This window comes from Henckelia pumila, chromosome 2 (assembly GCF_033568475.1).
Source record: "Henckelia pumila isolate YLH828 chromosome 2, ASM3356847v2, whole genome shotgun sequence".
In the NCBI taxonomy this organism is placed as follows: domain Eukaryota; kingdom Viridiplantae; phylum Streptophyta; class Magnoliopsida; order Lamiales; family Gesneriaceae; genus Henckelia; species Henckelia pumila.
The window spans coordinates 97,267,015-97,285,711 of NC_133121.1; the positions used below are offsets into that span (position 1 = coordinate 97,267,015).

Below are 18,697 nucleotides of genomic sequence, written 5' to 3' on the forward strand. Positions count from 1 at the left end.
TATTTAAAATTAATAATATTATTTAATTTTTTGAACAAGTATTAAGTTGTAAATAAAATTAAGTATTATTTATTTAATATAAAATAAGAATACAGATAATGAGTAAACAGTGACACCTAAATAATGAAGCTGGTGTGCCGCGAGTGGACAATGGTATACTTGAAGTTGTTCTTCCTTCCGATGCACCTAGTTCCAGAAGCAGATCCAAAAATCTTGTCCATGGATGACAAAAAACCAAAGATAAAAAAAAAGAAAAATTTATCTGTTTCAATTATATAAACTTGTTATTTTCTTTAAACTCATAAATTAAGAAAAATCATTGAAAAAATAAATTTACACACAAAATTCATATTTTATTTCTACTTGATTCATTCCAAAAATGGTTACACTTTTTTCAAAGCTTATTTAATAAGAGCATATTAATAAAAGAGTAGAAACAAGATTACTAAGGCTGCGTTTACTTGGAGTGATTATCATATCATAAGACTATTAATAATAATTCATCCCATGTTTAATTAAAAATTTACAAAAATTCCTAAACTCAAGGGCCCGTTAATAATTAGATTTGAGCATGATTTTTAATTCTTAATTTCATTAAGGATAATAAATGGAAAGAAAAATAGAAAACTCTTAATATACCCTTCTTTCTAATTTTTTTAATCATATTTAAAGTGCAAAATTGTGAATTTTTGTTTAATAACAATTATAATTACAATTTTAATAAATCACACTAAACAAATTATTATTTTTTAATAACACTCTATATCATATCTAATTAGTTTAATAATCACATTTATAAATTATATTTTCACAATCTTATCAACATAAGCCTATAATCACATTTATAAACAAATTATATATTTTTTTGAAAGGATATAAGCTTATATATTTGAGAAAAACAAAAAAATATTACCTAAATAATCGAAACACAAACAAACTAAAAGATATATAGTTTTCATTGCACGTAATTAAACTATCATTCAGACAATGGACGCATACGTCCAGTCTCGGGTTCAAATTTTGCAGTTCCTCCACTCAATTTCCAAGTTTGGATATCAACAACGATCTCTTTAGCGTGTGTATGTTGAACTTCAGTTTTCCACACTCAACCTGGCTTTTGTTCATTGTGTTGAATAAAATATCTTTGGTCTTTATCATCAACATCAACCTTAAATTTGCCTACTGGTAGAGTCCATTGGACTCTAATCGCATTGCACCATCGTCTCAAACATCATGTGTTCGATTGTTAGAAAAAATCGGTTAATATTATATAAAACACAATAAAATAATAATGAATAATATAAACTTAACACCCCCAACCTCAACCCCGAAACAAAATCCCCAAACCCCAAAAGATGGAGCAATCCCATTACTGGGGAGACACACCAGAAGAAGAATTCTACGCCCAACATGGCATCAAATCCACCCAATCCTACTACACCTCCCCCAGAGGCCTCACCCTCTTCACCAAATCTTGGCAGCCGCCACCGTCCGCCCCTCCACGTGGCATCATCTGCATGATTCACGGCTACGGCAACTCCATCAGCTGGACTTTCCAGGCCACCGCCATCTTCCTCGCCCAGAATGGATTCTCCTCTTTCGCCCTCGACATCGAAGGCCACGGCCACTCGCAAGGCCTCAAGGCCTATGTCCCCAACGTGGACCTTGTTGTGGACGATTGCCTCTCCTTCTTCGAATCGGTGATTACCCAGAACCCCAATTTCGAGAACCTCCCGGTGTTCTTGTACGGGGAATCCATGGGCGGCGCAATCTGTCTGCTGATCCATTTCAAGAAACCCCTTTTCTTCAAAGGCGCCATCTTGCTCGCTCCCATGTGTAAAATCTCCGACAAAGTGAAGCCCAGATGGCCGATCCCGCAGATCTTGACCGCCGTCGCGAGATTTGCGCCCACTTTGGCCGTCGTTCCCACTGCCGATTTGTTGGACAAATCCGTCAAAGTCCCGGAGAAGAAGATCATCGGGATGAAGAATCCCACGAGGTATCAGGGGAGGCCGAGATTGGGTACGGTGATGGAACTCATAAGGATTACAGATTTAATCCATGGTAGGCTGAGTGATGTGGAGATTCCGTTTATTGTGATTCATGGAAGTGCGGATGTGGTTACGGATCCAGAGGTGAGCAGAGAGTTGTATGAATTGGCTAAAAGTGAGGATAAAACGATCAAGATTTACGAGGGGATGATGCATTCTTTGTTGTTCGGAGAAACCGATGAAAATGTGGCGATTGTTCGTGGGGATATCTTGAAGTGGCTGAATGATAGATGCTGAGTCCAGGTTTGTTGGATTCCGCAAACTTGTTTGTGGGTTCTTCGAGTCGGTCTCGCGTGGGTATTCAAAGGCATCGATTTGTTGCGAACGACTATACATTGATTATTCATCTTTGCTTAGAAAATATTTAACTCAAATTCAAATGATTAATATTGTGTACAATTATGTTATTCAAGTATATTCATCGTCATTATATTATATTATACATCATATGTGAGTGGCTACCAGGTAGTTTTTCCCCAAATAATTAACTAAACCACGAACGAAACAAGATTCCAATGAAGCTACGTACGAGGTATTATTTCGCCACATCATAATTCACAAGGCATAGAGTGGCTCATAATTGTTGTGTTGTACGAGGTTCGCCAACAAAAGATATATGAAGTTACACATAAAATAATTATGAACAATTGAGTCTATCATAAAAGCATGATAACATCTCATTATCGACTGAGAAAGAAAACCCGCCTTGATCATTGGTGATATCCCGGGATATCACCAAACCCGAGTCAAGAAGAAGGGCCTGAGGTAACGGGGTATAAGCCCGGAAATACGGCCCGAGCAGAGAGTGCCCGAAGTGGTATCACACACCTAGGAGGAGTTAGGCGAGAAGCCCCGATGATGGGATAACCGGGTTTACCTATTTCTAGTGGTTATAAAGAGGACACGCCGAACTGTCGTGGGATGCCATTGTCCACAAGAATCATGTTTGTCAGGAACCATGCTTTGACTGTATGGCCGTCTCCCGAAATTACGAAATCCATCACTTCACATTAAATACTGTCGGACGTCCCATATCATGCAATCATTACTCTTGTTCAGGGACTTTCTATAAATACCAGGTCCCCGGGGGCCTGGTTGAGGTACATTATTATGTCCATTTCTCTTCATTTAAACACACTCAATTTCTCAAATTCCTAAGCTCACTCCATACATCTTAATCTGACTTAATCATCAGAGTGGCGACGTCGGAGGACCCTCCGGCGCTCCACTAACGGGTTTCCTTGTTTCTTGTGTGTAGACATCACTTGTAGAGGCGAGAAATTCCTTCATCTGGATTACCCGAGCTCTCACCCACGCAGTACCCGAAAACTCATTTTATGATATTCGCATCAATCATGAAGTTGCTCTCGAGTTTCGATAGTGTCTGTCCAAGAAATAATTATGTTAAAGGGTTTTATCGTTTTTCCTTGACATACGACATACTTGACGTATTTATTGATGTTAAATGTTTTTTTTCCTAGTAAATACCTAGACATTGTCGATGTTGGCGTACGAACATTGTTGATGTGTCATTATCATGAAAAAAATGAAATATCGTGCTTCATGCCTTACTATTTTTTATATCTCACGTATGATTGTGAATAACTTTAGATTTGATCTTATGATATATGACAGGTTATAAGATTTTGAAACGTGAAAATATGTTCCTCCGTTTTATTGTGGGATGATCATATCAGTCACTTTTTGCAAGGAAGGAACCTCATTTCTCTCCATAATCATCTCATGACGTCTAATTAACTTATGAGGGAAAAAAAATAACAAAAAATATTTTAGGTGTTTGATAGATTGATACGATTATTATTTTAGGAAAAACTCTATTTTTGGTCATATAATTTTGTCGGTTTTAACTTTTAGCCCTATTTTTTTTTACAATTTTAGTTTTTTCGTTGGAAATGTTAATGTGGCTTCATACACGTCAGCAACACATCAACATTGCATTGATGACATTCCAATGTCAAATTGGAAAAAAGAGTGAAATGGTAAAATTTTGTGAAAAACAAAGATAACATACTACAACTAAAATCTTTAAAAAAAATGGACCAAAGTCTTAAAAAAACAAATAATTTTTTCTTTCTAAAAAAAAACATATATTTTTTTCCAAAAAAATATGTTATGTATCTTTTTTTATTTATCAAAATATGTTTTGTATCTTAAAAATATAAAATTTGCTTAAAAATGATCATTATTAATACATATATATATAAATTATTAATTAAGGAGCTCGGGAAATAGTGAAAACATATTAAAATGGGAATATATATAAATATATATATAAAAAAATTTGCTGTTATGAACCGCCAAAAATATAGTTTTGTTATGCTTCTGGCTTCACGCTCTAGTAAAACCAAGCAAATATAACAGTGAAGAATCTTGATTGTTGCAGAGGCAAAATCACGAAGAGAGCGAGATATTTAATCTCTACATGTAACTGCGAAGCCGCCTTCTCATTGGAACCCATGGTAATCCACTCTGAATTCGAAAATGATGGATATATATCAAGTGTTTTTGAAGTGAAATTGACGATTAATATATGAAAATTATTCGTGATTTGTTGTTTCATTGTGCCATTGTTGATTCTTTTCGGGGTGATTTGATACGGGAATGAATAAATTAAGATTGTATACACGAAGAGAGCATTTCTTGCAGTTTCTTTTTCATCCCGAAGAATGAATGTCCTGCGCGCTTTTCTGACGGATTTGTGATATGTTTTTTAAGTGGAGTTCATGATCGCGATGTGGGTAAACCAAGATTTGTTGTTTTATTGTTCTTTTCGGTGATTTGATGTGCAAATGAATGTCGATTGTGCAATATGTTCGTTTCTTGAAATTATTTTTCGGGAGTCAAATTAAGGGCTTGTATCTCTTGATTCGTGTGAAAAAATGGTGGATTTTAGTTAGCGTTGTAGGGTTCACAATTGACTAATCAAATGGCTAATCGTTTACTATTTGATCAATTACTGTATCTTTTGAGCAATGATTTGATGATGTTGAAGTACTTGCTTTGTGATTGATTCATACTTATAGGCAGAATCAAAGAAAGCTATCGGTATGGATGTATGGAACAGAGAATTCCAGGAAGTTACAGTTAGGAAGGAGGATATGAATAAATTGGTGATGAACTTTCTGGTGACCGAGGGTTTTGCAGATGCAGCTAAAACATTTGGATTCGAATCTGGGACTAAGCGTATCTTTTTCATGTTTTTTCTTGTTATAATCAATCTTTGTGTTTCTAGTGCTCTCCTATTTTGATGGATATCTTTGGTTTTCCTTATCTAAATACAGCAGATATAGATCTTGCAACTGTCAAAGCTGGTCGCATGGTAGTTAAGAAGGCGGTGCAAAACGGGCACGTGCTAGATGCTATTGAAAAAATTCATAATTTGGACCCGGCGGTATGACTATTTCCTTTAATTTTGACTAAGATATCAAGTATTTTGTTTAGCGTGTTTGGTGATTTAGGTAGTAGACATGTTTGGCATCATATATGTTGAACATAGAAAATTTTACCATACTGGTAGCACTTCCCCTATTTTCTTGCCCGGTGCTTTAATTTATTTGTGATTGTTATTGGTGCTTTAACTTATGATGCAGATTTTATACAAATATCCCAAAGCCCTCTTCAGTCTCGAACAACAATTTTTCATAGAACTGATACGGTATAGGAGAATAGAGGAGGCCATGATTTTTGCTCTTGGGGCACTTGCTCCAATGGCAGAGCAAAATGTAATCTTCTTATAATAGTTATTAACTTTATTATGTTGTCATTCATGCCTTCACAATCTTATTTGCCAGACCTTAGTGCTGTGTTGAAAGAATTCTCCTTTTTGAAATATATGTTATTTCGTGATTTTGTCTTTCATGACAAATATCTGTAATATTAGCAGGGCTTTCTAGAGGAGTTCGAGAGGACATTTTCGCTGCTTGTTTTTTACGATGTCGCTAACAATCCTGTTAGTGACCTGCTAAAAATGTCACGGCGCAATGAGACTGCTAGGGTTGTGAATGAAGCCATCCTTATCAGCCAAACCAATGAAAAAGGTTAGCACTTGCCTGCCTGACAAAATTGTTGGGAGTTTCGAGTGAATGTGATTTCATGAAGAAATCAACTTTCCAGTTAAAACTTTTCGAGTGTTTCTTTTGAGACAGATGATATCTTGGAAAATCAAAGCTTTTCTAAATTGCTTCTCACTTTAATATTGTATGTCCCCGCATCACTTTATTGGATATTTCATGCAGAATTTTGTATGATGATTTTCAATTGACATTTTCTGAGTTCTATACGTTGGCGCGAAAAGAAAAGTAGTAACAATCTATTTCATTTTTGAAGTACCCAACACATTTATCTTTCCCTTACTTGTGATGTTAACAGAGGCAAAACTATATAGCTTACTGAAAATGCTGGCATGGGTGGACAAAGAGCTTGACAAGAAAGTTACATATCCAAGATTGCAAGATTTTTCTACCTGCGAACTTGAAGCAAGCGACATGATTTCAGGTTGCCATACCTTTAGCTTCTCATCGAGCCACCCGAATATATGAAGCTTGAAAGAACAAGACTTTTCACTTGGAACATGGTTGCATGTCCTGTCTGTTAATGATTCCAAACACTATAATTGTTGAAAATTTGAGGAAGCAGAAGTGGAAAAAGTTTGTAGTACGTTGATTCTTTAAGAATAGATGAGAAACCAAAAAACAAAGCAATTACTTTTCTTTTTTTTTTTTTTTTTACATGACAATGGAAAATTCTTAAAATGAGAAAGACTTATAATTCAATTGTTGGGATATTACCATTAAAAAAAATATAAATGTTGAGATATTTTATTTTTCGAAAAAATTGTTAGAAAATATAATATTTTGGTCCTGGACAGAGAGATTCCAGGAAACAAATTTCATGTCATCTGTAAATAATTTCCACACACAAGCGAAGCCTTCCATGTTTTTCTCCATGATCGTCACATGTCCACCAATGATTCTTCCTTTCCTCCATTTTTCTCTCATTTTCCATCAATCCAGTGATTGATTGATTATTCACCACCACCCCAAACAAAAACACCCCCTGAAATTCACCAATTTTACGTGCAAATCAACGGATTTTTCTTGGAGATATTCACCAATTTTGTTTAGTTCCATTACTTTTCTTCGACGGGGGATGTTTGCGCGCCAGAGGGTGAAACTGTAGTCGGTTTCAAAATTTTTTGAAAGTTGGTGTTGTTTAATCGTAGCCGTACACGTGGAAGGCGGAAACGATGGGGGTCGAAGCAGTGGCCGTGGGGCCCGTTAGGGGGTGGGGTACGTGGGAGGAGCTTATCCTGGGAGGCGCCGTCCTCCGCCACGGCACGCAAGACTGGAACGTCGTCGCATCGGAGCTCCGGTCCCGCTCCATTTGCCCCTTCACCTTCACCCCCGAGGTCCACATTTTTCCGCCCGCCCTTTGTTCTTAACTTCGTCTGTGCTGTTTTTTTTTTCAATGAATTACTCTGAAGTTAAATAGTATTTCATAAATTCCTGAGTTTTTGTGATTACATTAGGGGTTCCATGGAAATCAAAATCGATTAGCAGCAGATTAGATTTTTCTTTGTAATCAGTTGCTTTTTTTTTGTCAAAAGAAAAAAATGGTAATCAAGTTTACCATAATGTTTTTTCAATGAATTACAATCAAGTTTTTGAATTTAAGTAGTTTACGGGTAGATCGCAATCATTATTTGCAAAATCATTGTTGCTTAAATTGCAGGCTTGTAAAAGCAGGTACGAGGACCTGCAACGGCGTTATTCTGGGTCCAGGTGAGTTAAATATTCATCTCCTATCTCACCATTATTTGTGGTCAATACTTGCTACATCGAATCTTCAGTGTTTTTTGGTAAAATGTGTGTATCTTATATTGCTGTCACATTTACTGTAAATGTGATGAGGATGCCTCAGGGTTTGGTTTGAAGAACTGAGAAAGCAACGAGTGGCGGAGTTGAAGCTAGAACTTGCAAGATCTGAGGATTCAATCGGGTATAAGTGCATATAACAAAACATCTTTTTATTTGTTCAAATATGTGTGGCTTAATCACATGCTTGTTTACCACAAACAAAGTAACTATTGTTTCTGTTTTTATTGCCAAACTCTTGTTTGCTTGAAATTCGGGTTGCTGCTTACCTATGTTATGCCGAAAGGATAATCCTTCATCTTTATAAATGAAGGGACTCTGAGGTTCATACCTCTAATAACTATGCAACCAATCGATTCTTGTGTAAAATCTTAAAAGTGCACATCTCTGAACAAATTTATCTCAAGTAACCTGAGGAAAATTTGGGGTCTCCAGGTCTCTCGAGTCGAAAATCAAAAGTTTAAAAGCAGAGAAACAGCATTGCAATCAACCTGAGTATAGTTCAAGCCAGACCGAATCAGCTCTTCGTTCTTTGAATTCAAATGGCACTGAATCTACGGGAAAGGAAGCATCAAAGGATGGATTCTCAGCTGGCAGTTTCACGAGAGATACCCGAACAAATCCCGACACCTCAGTTTCTTCTAAGCAGGATAGAGATGTGCTCTTTAATAAGATAACTAAAACCAGTTATGGACAAGGAATAACTGTGAGAAAGAGACGAGGCCAGAGAAAGAGGAAGGATTGCAGCCAAGCTGCCAAAGAGACGAGTATTGGAGAAAGTGAAAATTTGGGTTCTTCTGATATTGTCTCTACTTCACAAAAAGAAGCGCCCATCAATGACAATGGTGGGATAATCAAAGAATCGAGTAAAATCGATAGTCCCAGCAAAGCTTCAAATTCGGCTATGGAGGAGAACTTAATTGAGATATTCGACTCCATTGCTCAAACCGACCCTGCATCAGTGTTTAGACATCGGATGGACAGCCAGGTAATTGAGAACAAACTTTTATCACCAAAAAGCCTTTTATGCAAGCTTACTGAACTTGCTTATTTGCTATCAAAATAACAGAAACGAGCTAGATACCGGAAAATAATCAGGCAGCACGTGGATATCAACACGATAAGGTCAAGAATCCTTAAACGTTCAATCAGATCAGTTAAAGAACTATTCTCCGACTTGCTGTTGCTGGCGAACAATGCCCTTGTGTTCTACTCGAGAAGGACACGAGAGTACAAATCAGCATGCTCCTTGAGGGACTTGGTCAAGAGAGAGTATAGGAAGCATTGTGTGGGATCTAGCCAAGAATCTGTATCCTGTTTTCTAGCGTGTCATCCTCCCGTGAAGCCACGTAGTGCTCGCCCTCGACCTCCAATGTGTAAAGATAGGGTGCTGGCTCTATCAGGGAAGTTGTCCAAAGCCAAGAATGCTACTCTTTCCAGTACAAAGACGATCGAAAAACCAAACGACGGCGACACCAATATATTGCTTCAAACTTTCTTGAAGGATAAGAAGGTAGCGAAGCGGCCGGGGAAAGTTAAACCTGGATCAGCTGACACACTAGCTGAAACTTCTCTTGTAAACCAAAAAAGACGAAAGCGAAGGTGACACTGTTTTTGTAGCCGTTAATGGTAACTTTTGATCATAAAACCACCTAATTCTATCTGTACACATTCTGTTTTTGGTAATGTGGGTATGGGTTACCCGACAATTTTGATGAAATGGGTCGGGTTCGTGTATTTTTTTTATAAGGTAAATTAAATATATTTTTCAGCAAAATTACAAATGAACATAAATGGTTTTTTTTTTTTTTTCCAAAAGTCTTCTGGGCGGAGTTAGGCGGACCCTATCCGAACATAAATGGTTACTTGATTATATGTTGGGGAAGGTAAAGTTCGTATTTTTATTGTCGTGTTATTGAATTGTATTGGCATCACCATGTCATATTATTTTCCATAATATGTTGTTCAAAAGAGTTTGTTTATATTGTGGGTAAAAGATAAATTATTCTTATTCTTTGTCACTAACTCGCATCACATCAAATATCAAATTATCAATTATCAAATTTTAATGTAAAATTGATAAAGTAAAAAGTTTTTTAAAATAAAAAGTAATAATAATTAAAAATAAAGATTAGTCAATTACTGTCGATTAGTTCAATTAAAGGGGAATGAGTCAAATGTGCAATGGATATATAGATTTTCTTGGAGTTCATTCGATTTATGAAAAATATATAATAATAAGTTGTGCTCTTCATAACTAGTTCGGATCCTATTTACTACATCAATGGGCAAGACCTCGTAACTTTCAATACAAATTATTTATACATCAAGTAAATTTAAGATGGATGGTTCCTTTTTTTTTTTTCAAATTTTTTTTATAAAATTCAAACCTCTTCTGATCTAAGAAGGAGAAGATATAATAACTGATATGACTAAATTTTAAATTAAAAATTTCTCATTGTTATCTTTTCTATCAAAAGTAACTAAATGATAGAGTGATTTATCAATATTTTTTGTATTTAAAAAAAAAAACAATTTTATCATGCACACACAGCGTATGCTGCTCTAGCTAATATTATATAAATAGTGCTGGAAAAACTATTAGTCAAATCAACATATTTGGTATTAAAAAAAACACCAAAATTAAGAATTTGTATTCTAACTGATATTTGAAAATATTACACTCGAAATTTTAAAACTCGTTAACGAAAGAATGCGATCATTTTTATCGCTTTTGCTCGGTCACACGTTTTTTTTTTTCAATTATACTCAGGAAAAAAAATGGCTATACAGTAATGCTCGCAATTATCGTTATTATAATTGCTAGTAGTAGTTGGATGAGAGTTTGACTAATTATTTATTAATGAGTAGTAGTTGCATCAAATTATTATTATTTTTTATTTTTTATTTGTTTGGGGACAAAAAATAAAATTGGCTGCAAAATAATAATAAAACCATCTTGCATGGTGGGAACGTGTCTAAAACAAGACCTAGGTCACCACATTATTATTGTATTATTATTACAAAAATATTTTTTTTTAAGAATAAACATTAATTACCAATACCAGTAACATATATGATATTCCTCGGAGACTGTAACTTTTGGACTCTCTTACAATAGTCCAAGTCGAAATTGTACCGACTTCAAGCCTTCCCTAGCAACCAACATCACCAAATCACTATCACCACTTCCGAACTAAACAAAAACTTTCACGTGAGCCGAATTTTTTCATTTGACCTTATTCACTAAAATATGGAGTATTTTTAATTTTAAAAATATTATTTTTATATTAAAGATGTTCAACTCATATTATTATGTTATTTAATGTATATCTCGAGAAAAAAATAAGAGATCATTCAAAACACCAAACTGAAAATATACATTAATTATGTATTTGTCCATCTCAAAATCCAATGAAAATTAGGACCAAGATTTAAAATTGCCGTAAAGTGCTTCCAAATCATCCGAACCTTTGACAAACCTTCAAATTAGGTCCTCAATTATTAGTCTTCCTAGTTAAGTTAATTATGCATCACACAAAGCTAGCAATCATGTCACTAAAATTAACCAAATTCACAAAGATTTTTCCTCAATTAGGTCGAGTGGGTTCACTTACTCTCTCCTAACCAAATCATCAAATTATATATACAGTTTTTTTTAAAAAAAATTTAATATAAAATCCAAACTTTTATATTCTCAACTTTTTATATCTAATAGTTTTTTCATTAAATTTCTACACTCTTTTATTGCAAGCATTATAATAAAACGAAAACAAACAAAAATTTGTGATACATCGCAATGCTCGATGTTTATTGAAATAACAAATATGGATTAGTTTACAAAAGTAAGGCGACAACTATTGTTGTTTCTTGACATATTGTTGAATGCAAAAGTAAAAAAATTATATTAATTACATCGCATTTATTACATATATACCACTTGAAGGTGAGATCCTTATGGTTAGTTCTTCTATATTCCCATGCAATACCTAATTATGGCCAAAACTTTGTTACTAATTATTAACTTTTTAGAGCACTACTATTATTTTTTTGCAATTTTAAAATAATTTATTTTAATTATTTTTTAATTTATTATTATTATTATTATTATTATTATTAGTTTTAAGTTTTGGTGCCTTCTTTCTCATCTTTGCAAATTCGTTGCACAGACAATATTCACTTTTTTCCGCTCAGTATTATTATATTCTCTCCGCTTTGTACGTGGCGATTCCGTCCCAGCTCGCCTTCGTCGAGTCTTTTTTTTTTTTTTTTTTCTTTTTTTAACACGCAGAAATTCGCTGTTAATATACTAAAGAAATTATCTGTATATATACTTCTCTTGAGAAGATATTGAACTATTACGTTTGGTGTTCGTTCAATTCAGAAACAATATGAGTGATACTTGAATGGAGTTGTATTTTCATCTGGGATTTGACCACTTGTTGTTTTTGGATTAATTATAATAGTAATAGTCGAATCTGTGGGTTGAAGGTACGCGTTTTCTGTTCTTTTTTCTTGTTCTGTATTTCTTGAAACTGTCTGTGTGATTAATGACTTTGGGAGTTCATTTAAAGATAATAAGTTCAGGGAATGAAACGGTTCTTTAATGGTAAATTTGTGGTGATTTCATTTAATTAAAACTCAAAGATCAAATAAAATAAACAAGAATTGTCTCCCTCAAATCTGATTAAAAATGCTTACTGGTTCAGGTTTTCTCGTTTAATTCTTGGAGACCATGCTCTTCACATCTGAACTTTTTAGTTTCATCTAAAATTGTTTTTTTATCTGGGTTTCGGGTGATGGTGAAAATATGATGCACAATTTACTTGCTTTAAATCATTCATGAATATCCTGTGCACTGTCTGTGATATCTATTACTTATTTTGTGCGTCATTAGTCCGCGTGTGTACATACGTGAAGAAAACAAAAAAGCTCTAGGAGCTCCTCACGGCTCACAAGACCTGCATGCCACAATTTCAAGTCCCATTTAATCATAACTTTTGAATTGCATTTTGAAAAAAATATGGAGTTTGCCAGGTAGGATGATATAGATGTGTCAAGTTGATTTTTCGCGAATTGCGATGCGTTTCCAATTTTTTTCTGTGTATTTGAACTAGGATGTCGAAGCTTTTAATGTGTCCCTAACGACTTTTGTCAAATATCCATATGAATTTGAGCCCTGATATGGTTAGAATTAAAAATGCGAATTTTTTAGAATTTCAGTGGCTTGTAGTTGTCCTTTTTCGGAGTTGTATGCAACTGGTTGGCATGATATATATCTGTTCACCAATTTCAGTTGTGATGAGACAAGATCCATAGTTTCTTATGAAGGCATCCGAGCTACGAAGTTGGCAATTGAAGAAATGGCATTTCTTGTTTGACATGGTAGTAGCCTGGATTTTTCCACACCACCCCACAACCTCCCCACCCCCCCATCAAAAAAAAAAAAAAAAACTGATAAGTGATCTGAATTTATTTCTTCTGCTTTTTAATTTTGAGCAACTAATATCTACAGTTTTTTAAAATCAGTATCATTTGTTGAAATAATAACCCATTACTCGTAAATGGAACTGCAGCGAGGGAGTGCCACGAAGATGAAACAGCTACCATTCGTTGTAGCTTTCTGTTTAGTAATGCTGTTTGTACTTTATAGGGCCACAAATTATCAGTATCAACAGATGCAGGTGTGTTGCGTAGTTTTCTTGTTTTTAGTTGTCATGTATGAATATGAATCATAGTGAGTACTATAAATACAAAACTTGATTCAATTGAAATTTTTATTGGAAGTCCTTCACCAAATATCTTCTTACTTTTGTTTTTGTCAGATGGAGTCCAAATTACATCTTTTCTCTACGTTAAAGGTAATTATCCACATTTATATTCTTTCATTCTTTGATAAGGCGTTTATTTACCGTTGCCGCACTGAGTTGGTGTTAATACTTTGATGTAGGACATTGATGTGGCTACCGAAAGTTTGAATAATTTACCTCGAGGTATCATTGAATCAAGGTCAGACCTAGAGTTAAAGCCTCTATGGAGAACAAGAAGTTCCAAATCTAAGGTAAAATGTTACATGGATTTCTGTATCATCTCTAGGCCAATTTTATGATATTTGCTTGGGGATCTATTATTCAATGGCCATATTTTGATTCATCTGATTATTTGATGGCATTTGAAATGAAGTTTGACAGACATACTCAGATGGATTAGGTGGTTCTGACAAAGGTGAATATAAACTCTAATGAGCATGTCCTCTTAATCTTCAGGTCAATTTTACAAACTATCATAATTTGCTGGCAATGGCAGTGGGAGTCAGACAAAAACAAAACGTCAATACAATTGTTCAAAAGGTACTAGTACAATACCCAATGCATGTTTGTGTATAATAAATTTGATCTCTTACATCTATATGATTTTACTTCTTTTGTTTCCTATTCTATTTTGTATTCAGTTTCTTTCGAAGAATTTTACAATTATTTTGTTCCATTACGATGGCAACCTGGACGGGTGGTGGGACCTGGAATGGAGTAGGGAAGCTGTACATATAGTCGCTCATAACCAAACAAAATGGTAATTCTTTCCATTTGCTGTTCTGAATGGAAATTCTTCATAGGATTTAAGTACATGACTCAAGAAGGATATATGGTCGTGGCCTATGGAATTTGCCATCATATCAGGGATTGTATAATAAATGTGCCATTTAAGTTGACAATGATTGAATGAATTGAATACCAGGATAGATTGAATTGGATGTTGATAAGGATTTCACCACTAAGTTGTCTCTTGACTCACAGAGTCTCGGTTTGTTTTATTGACGCTGATAGTTTCTTTACTACATCTTAATCGAATTTTGTTATGTTATGTTAATATTGGTGATCTTTTCATGGACAGGTGGTTTGCGAAACGCTTTTTACACCCGGATGTAGTGTATATTTATGATTACATATTTCTCTGGGATGAAGATTTGGGAGTAGAGAATTTTGACCCTGGAAGGTATATGCATCACAAGTTTAACTTCTTATGTAATTTATTTTATCCAAAATTTTGGATTAAGTAATTTTTCCTCAGTTAAAGATCCCAACCCAACTTGTGAATAATCTATTTTTCCGAGGGGTTGAGGTTGCCTAATGGCATATGTACTACTTTTCCTTGCGGGTTAAAACTTTCATTCATAATTCATTTTGAAACTATTGACATCAAATTTAAAGTACATTGTCTCTGTCAAAATGAGAACTGTACTAACTAAAGATATTATCTATTCTTCTTTAATAAAAGCAAGTCGTGCGCTTTTCCTTTTGAACCAGCATGATGTTCATCACATGCACCAACTTCCATCTTGGTGGTCATATCATAGAGTCTTAGATTCAACTTCCAGATAAGGAGGCTTTTTGCATTTTTACTGTGCTTAAACCTTATATTAGTGTTCTTTTTTACCCTTTATTTTTTAACTTCCTTCTATTTAGGTACCTGGAAATTGTGAAATCTGTAGGACTGGAGATATCGCAGCCAGCTTTGGACCCAAATTCTACAGGCATACATCATAGGATTACAGTAAGGAAAATGATGAAAAAATTTCACCGGTGAGTTTGGTTCAGTATTCATGTGATTTGGAATTTGGCTGTAGATTTTTTAATACTTATGTATTTCAATATGGCAGAAGAATATATTTTAATCGACGCAGTCACAAGTGTTCAGATGATAGTGAGGGGCCGCCTTGTACTGGGTAGGCACCATCTTTTTGTACACAATCCTCAATAGAATTGACTTTATTTATCCTTCATGCTTACCCCCCGTAGCACTATGTATAAATGCTCAGTGATTTTTTTTGGAATGCGCGCTTAAAAAATATCCAATATAATGTTGTCAAACATGTAACTTGAGCACAAAAAATCCCATGAGAAAAAGCAGAGCTGTTGCTATTGCAGATCTTAGATGTATGCTAATAATCTCAAATTTCAGATTTGTTGAAGGAATGGCTCCCGTGTTTTCAAGAACAGCGTGGCATTGTGCCTGGCATTTGATACAGGTTCATTTTTATGCTTTTCTCTGAACAACTATAGAAAACTCTGTAGCTGCTTGTATTTCCTTCAATATCCATAGCAAAGGCAACTATTTTACAATCTTGTGGCCACCTGCTGCCTCTCACGATTGCAGTCCCTCTTGTGGACTTTTGCATTATTGAACAGTGATTGTAATTGCATGTACTATTCGAGTTTCCAACATACAAAGATATGATATTTCTATTGCATTTCCATAATCTAAGACTGAGTTTTAACTTGGTGCCAGAACGATCTTGTCCATGGATGGGGGCTTGACATGAAACTTGGCTATTGTGCGCAGGTAAACCTTTTTTTCTATTTCTTCCACATACTCTCTTTGTGCTAGAGTATATGAACCGCATTATTACCATTAATTATTTTTATGGTAAATTATCGGTGCTCGTCTGTATAATTGATAAAAAGATCTAATGTCATGTGTTTGATTCCTATAATTTTTTAGTTGGACCAATTTTTAAGGGTGGTGTTGGTTGGTATCGATTGTCCCCACTTTTCCATGATTACCTTGTGGTTTGGTCATCAAAACATGAACTTGGGTTAGTTTATAATTTAATTATTTAAATTTCAATATGGTTGTTGCTATGGTGGCATGCCCTGGGTCCTAAATTTCAATAAGAAAGCAAGGCAGGACATCATAAACTACATTCTAGGGAATCAATTTTGCGCAATTGTGCGAATAATTTATCTTTGATATTCGATGATGTCATTTTGAAATTATCTTAAAAAATGTTCATCAGACTTTATTTAACGTCCTTTATTGTATGGACTTGGATACATGCAGGGAGATCGAACAAGGAAGGTGGGAGTAGTTGATAGTGAATATATAGTGCATCAGAGTATACAAACATTAGGAGGAGTTCCAGCAAGGAAGGTGATTTCTTTAAGCATCAACTTTTCAATTTCTTGGCGCGATCAAGGGGCCTCTATTTATTTATCAGTAGTAGTATTAGTTGCTTTTCATTGCATCTCCATTTTCCAGTCTCCCGAGTTCAATTTTTTATATTTTTTTGCATCTGTGCAGGGTTCAAATCAGGAAATGAACACGAAGGTATAGCTTTTCCAATGCCTCTAATTACTATTCTGTTCTGTTTCCACACTTCGCCCCCATTCAGGTTTCTTTCATCCTCCATACTAAGTGGTTTTTTTGTTTCATTTACTTTTTCTCCCTGTCCTACATTCAGAGGCACGTCGTGGACGTTAGATCAGAGGTGAGATGCGAAAGACGACCCTGTTTCTGCTTTGAATTGTACTGGTTTATTGGAAATTTAGCTAGTTTTTGTGGGAATTAACTACAAACTGGTTCTTTGATAATACATGCTTTAAATATAAACTTACAGCTTCAAATTCGCGTCGTGCAGATTCGGAGACAGTCGACTATAGAACTTCAAAAATTTGAGGAGAGATGGGAAGAAGCTGTGAAGGAGGACAAGAAATGGGTGGATCCATTTGCTTCTACCTGGAGACGTAGTCGAATGCATAAAACTTTTCAAACAGGGGCGAAACCAGAAAATTCTCTTGAAAAATCAAAGGTTTGACATGTGATAGGATTCCTAATGTGGCCCAAGATTTAACTTAGAAATTAGATTCTCATTTGTCATGGTGGGCAACAATTAAGTAAGTTTAAACCTCATGATTTTTGTGTTTTGTTAGGCAAATATAGAATAAATCCCACGTAATTATTTTATTCTTTTAATGGTCATCTTGTGTTTAATTAATTATTCTATTCATGTGGAGTGTGCCATCCTGATTTTCAAATTTTGCTATGTTTGATTGGATTGGAAGGCCAATTGGTTTGATCAGTTCTTACAATTTTCTGCAACCAAAGATGTACACGGGGTTTATTCATGCTATTGTGTCTGTTTGAGGATTTAGTTGGTATGAATTGAAAGTAATGGTTCGGAGTTCTATATTATCCCTTTTTAAATAAGGAATTTTCATCTTTATGAGAATGAATCGATCACCCTTTCATAATATTCCAACATCTATGGTTTCGTTTGGTTAAGCTTTTATAATAACTTTTATAAACTGTTTAAAAGTTGTTTTAAGAATAAATGTGTGTTTGGACAATTATTTTATATAAATATTTTACAATTACAAGTAGAATGTTTTGTTTTCTATGATTGCTAAAAACATCATAAACACATATATTAATTAATCTTAAAAAACTATATTTGAAAAACATTTTTTAAAAAACATTTTTTTTACAAATTTTTTGTCTAAACACGTATTTTAAGTTTTTAAAATTTATAAAACACAAAAAATATTTTTAAAGTATTTATCCAACTAAACCTATGTTGTAATACTCGCACTCCAAGTGTAGAGTAAAATTTTCCTTCAAAATATGGTGGAAACTGGAAATGAAAAAAAAAAAAAAAGAAAAAAAGAAAAAAAGAAAAAAGAAAAGCCGTGGAAATAGAAGAAAAGAAAAAGGTAAAAATTTTCTTCTACATTTTCTTCTACATTTTCTTCTATTGTATTTTCTTCCAACTTCCTAATATTTTCTCTTCCAATCTAAGTCGCAAAAGATCCAAACATATTTTTGTGTTAAATGATATTCTTAATATGATAGTCATTTTAATTGATTAGAAGAGAATGAACACTTTTTCTCCGACAGTTAACAAAATTTGTCACTTTTTTTTCTTCATTTTTCAAACATTAGTGCGCAGCTTTCTTTTCCCCAAAGTCCCAAAGCGAA

The 18,697-nt window shown here is 34.5% G+C and overlaps 4 protein-coding genes and 1 long non-coding RNA gene across 9 annotated transcripts; 4 read left to right on the plus strand and 1 right to left on the minus strand.

Annotated features, from left to right (window-relative positions):
* Positions 1-1,229: 1,229 nt before the first annotated feature.
* Positions 1,230-2,488, plus strand: LOC140884133 (caffeoylshikimate esterase). Its single transcript, XM_073290806.1, has one exon. It carries the CDS (start codon positions 1,356-1,358, stop codon positions 2,286-2,288), a length of 933 nt encoding a protein of 310 aa, XP_073146907.1. The 5' UTR covers positions 1,230-1,355; the 3' UTR covers positions 2,289-2,488.
* Positions 2,489-4,398: 1,910 nt separating this feature from the next.
* Positions 4,399-6,780, plus strand: LOC140884642 (protein GID8 homolog). Of its 4 annotated transcripts, none has more exons than XM_073291460.1 (6): positions 4,399-4,531; positions 5,096-5,255; positions 5,354-5,463; positions 5,663-5,794; positions 5,956-6,109; positions 6,441-6,780. In XM_073291460.1, exons 1-6 carry the CDS (start codon positions 4,529-4,531, stop codon positions 6,608-6,610), a joined length of 729 nt encoding a protein of 242 aa, XP_073147561.1. In that variant the 5' UTR covers positions 4,399-4,528; the 3' UTR covers positions 6,611-6,780. The 4 variants fall into 4 exon arrangements, with proteins under 4 accessions (XP_073147561.1, XP_073147562.1, XP_073147564.1 ...); XM_073291461.1 differs by having other exon boundaries at positions 5,357-5,463; XM_073291462.1 differs by having other exon boundaries at positions 4,458-4,531; positions 5,100-5,255.
* Positions 6,781-7,003: 223 nt separating this feature from the next.
* Positions 7,004-9,778, plus strand: LOC140883926 (uncharacterized). The gene is made up of 5 exons (XM_073290549.1): positions 7,004-7,479; positions 7,803-7,852; positions 7,992-8,069; positions 8,381-8,933; positions 9,015-9,778. The coding sequence occupies exons 1-5, from the start codon at positions 7,318-7,320 to the stop codon at positions 9,549-9,551; spliced, it is 1,380 nt and encodes a 459-aa protein (XP_073146650.1). The 5' UTR covers positions 7,004-7,317; the 3' UTR covers positions 9,552-9,778.
* Positions 9,779-12,111: 2,333 nt separating this feature from the next.
* LOC140880359 (uncharacterized) lies at positions 12,112-17,789 on the plus strand. 2 transcript variants are annotated; one of them, XM_073284723.1, is made up of 16 exons: positions 12,112-12,436; positions 13,242-13,330; positions 13,522-13,629; positions 13,771-13,806; positions 13,896-14,006; positions 14,212-14,295; positions 14,397-14,515; positions 14,837-14,938; positions 15,409-15,525; positions 15,603-15,668; positions 15,905-15,971; positions 16,232-16,285; positions 16,784-16,873; positions 17,024-17,050; positions 17,184-17,210; positions 17,361-17,789. In XM_073284723.1, the coding sequence occupies exons 2-16, from the start codon at positions 13,271-13,273 to the stop codon at positions 17,535-17,537; spliced, it is 1,245 nt and encodes a 414-aa protein (XP_073140824.1). In that variant the 5' UTR covers positions 12,112-12,436; positions 13,242-13,270; the 3' UTR covers positions 17,538-17,789. The 2 variants fall into 2 exon arrangements, with proteins under 2 accessions (XP_073140824.1, XP_073140825.1); XM_073284724.1 differs by having other exon boundaries at positions 15,606-15,668.
* LOC140880360 (uncharacterized) lies at positions 12,656-13,489 on the minus strand. The gene is made up of 2 exons (XR_012149632.1): positions 13,401-13,489; positions 12,656-13,365 (listed from the first exon to the last, which is right to left on the minus strand). It is a non-coding gene; the product is annotated as an uncharacterized lncRNA (long non-coding RNA).
* Positions 17,790-18,697: the final 908 nt, after the last annotated feature.

What these genes read in the sequence shown, in the direction of transcription:
- LOC140884133 (XM_073290806.1), top strand. Translation starts at nt 1,356, where the DNA reads ATGGAGCAATCCCATTACTGGGGAGACACACCAGAAGAAGAATTCTAC.
- LOC140884642 (XM_073291460.1), top strand. An exon ending in ATTCGAATCTGGGACTAAGC is followed by an intron (nt 5,256 to 5,353) that starts GTATCTTTTTCA and finishes ATCTAAATACAG; the next exon opens with CAGATATAGATCTTGCAACT. An exon ending in CAGCCAAACCAATGAAAAAG is followed by an intron (nt 6,110 to 6,440) that starts GTTAGCACTTGC and finishes TGATGTTAACAG; the next exon opens with AGGCAAAACTATATAGCTTA.
- LOC140883926 (XM_073290549.1), top strand. Translation starts at nt 7,318, where the DNA reads ATGGGGGTCGAAGCAGTGGCCGTGGGGCCCGTTAGGGGGTGGGGTACG. An exon ending in CCTTCACCTTCACCCCCGAG is followed by an intron (nt 7,480 to 7,802) that starts GTCCACATTTTT and finishes CTTAAATTGCAG; the next exon opens with GCTTGTAAAAGCAGGTACGA. An exon ending in CGGCGTTATTCTGGGTCCAG is followed by an intron (nt 7,853 to 7,991) that starts GTGAGTTAAATA and finishes AGGATGCCTCAG; the next exon opens with GGTTTGGTTTGAAGAACTGA.
- LOC140880359 (XM_073284723.1), top strand. Translation starts at nt 13,271, where the DNA reads ATGAAGGCATCCGAGCTACGAAGTTGGCAATTGAAGAAATGGCATTTC. An exon ending in GCTCATAACCAAACAAAATG is followed by an intron (nt 14,516 to 14,836) that starts GTAATTCTTTCC and finishes TTTCATGGACAG; the next exon opens with GTGGTTTGCGAAACGCTTTT. An exon ending in GTGCCTGGCATTTGATACAG is followed by an intron (nt 15,972 to 16,231) that starts GTTCATTTTTAT and finishes ACTTGGTGCCAG; the next exon opens with AACGATCTTGTCCATGGATG.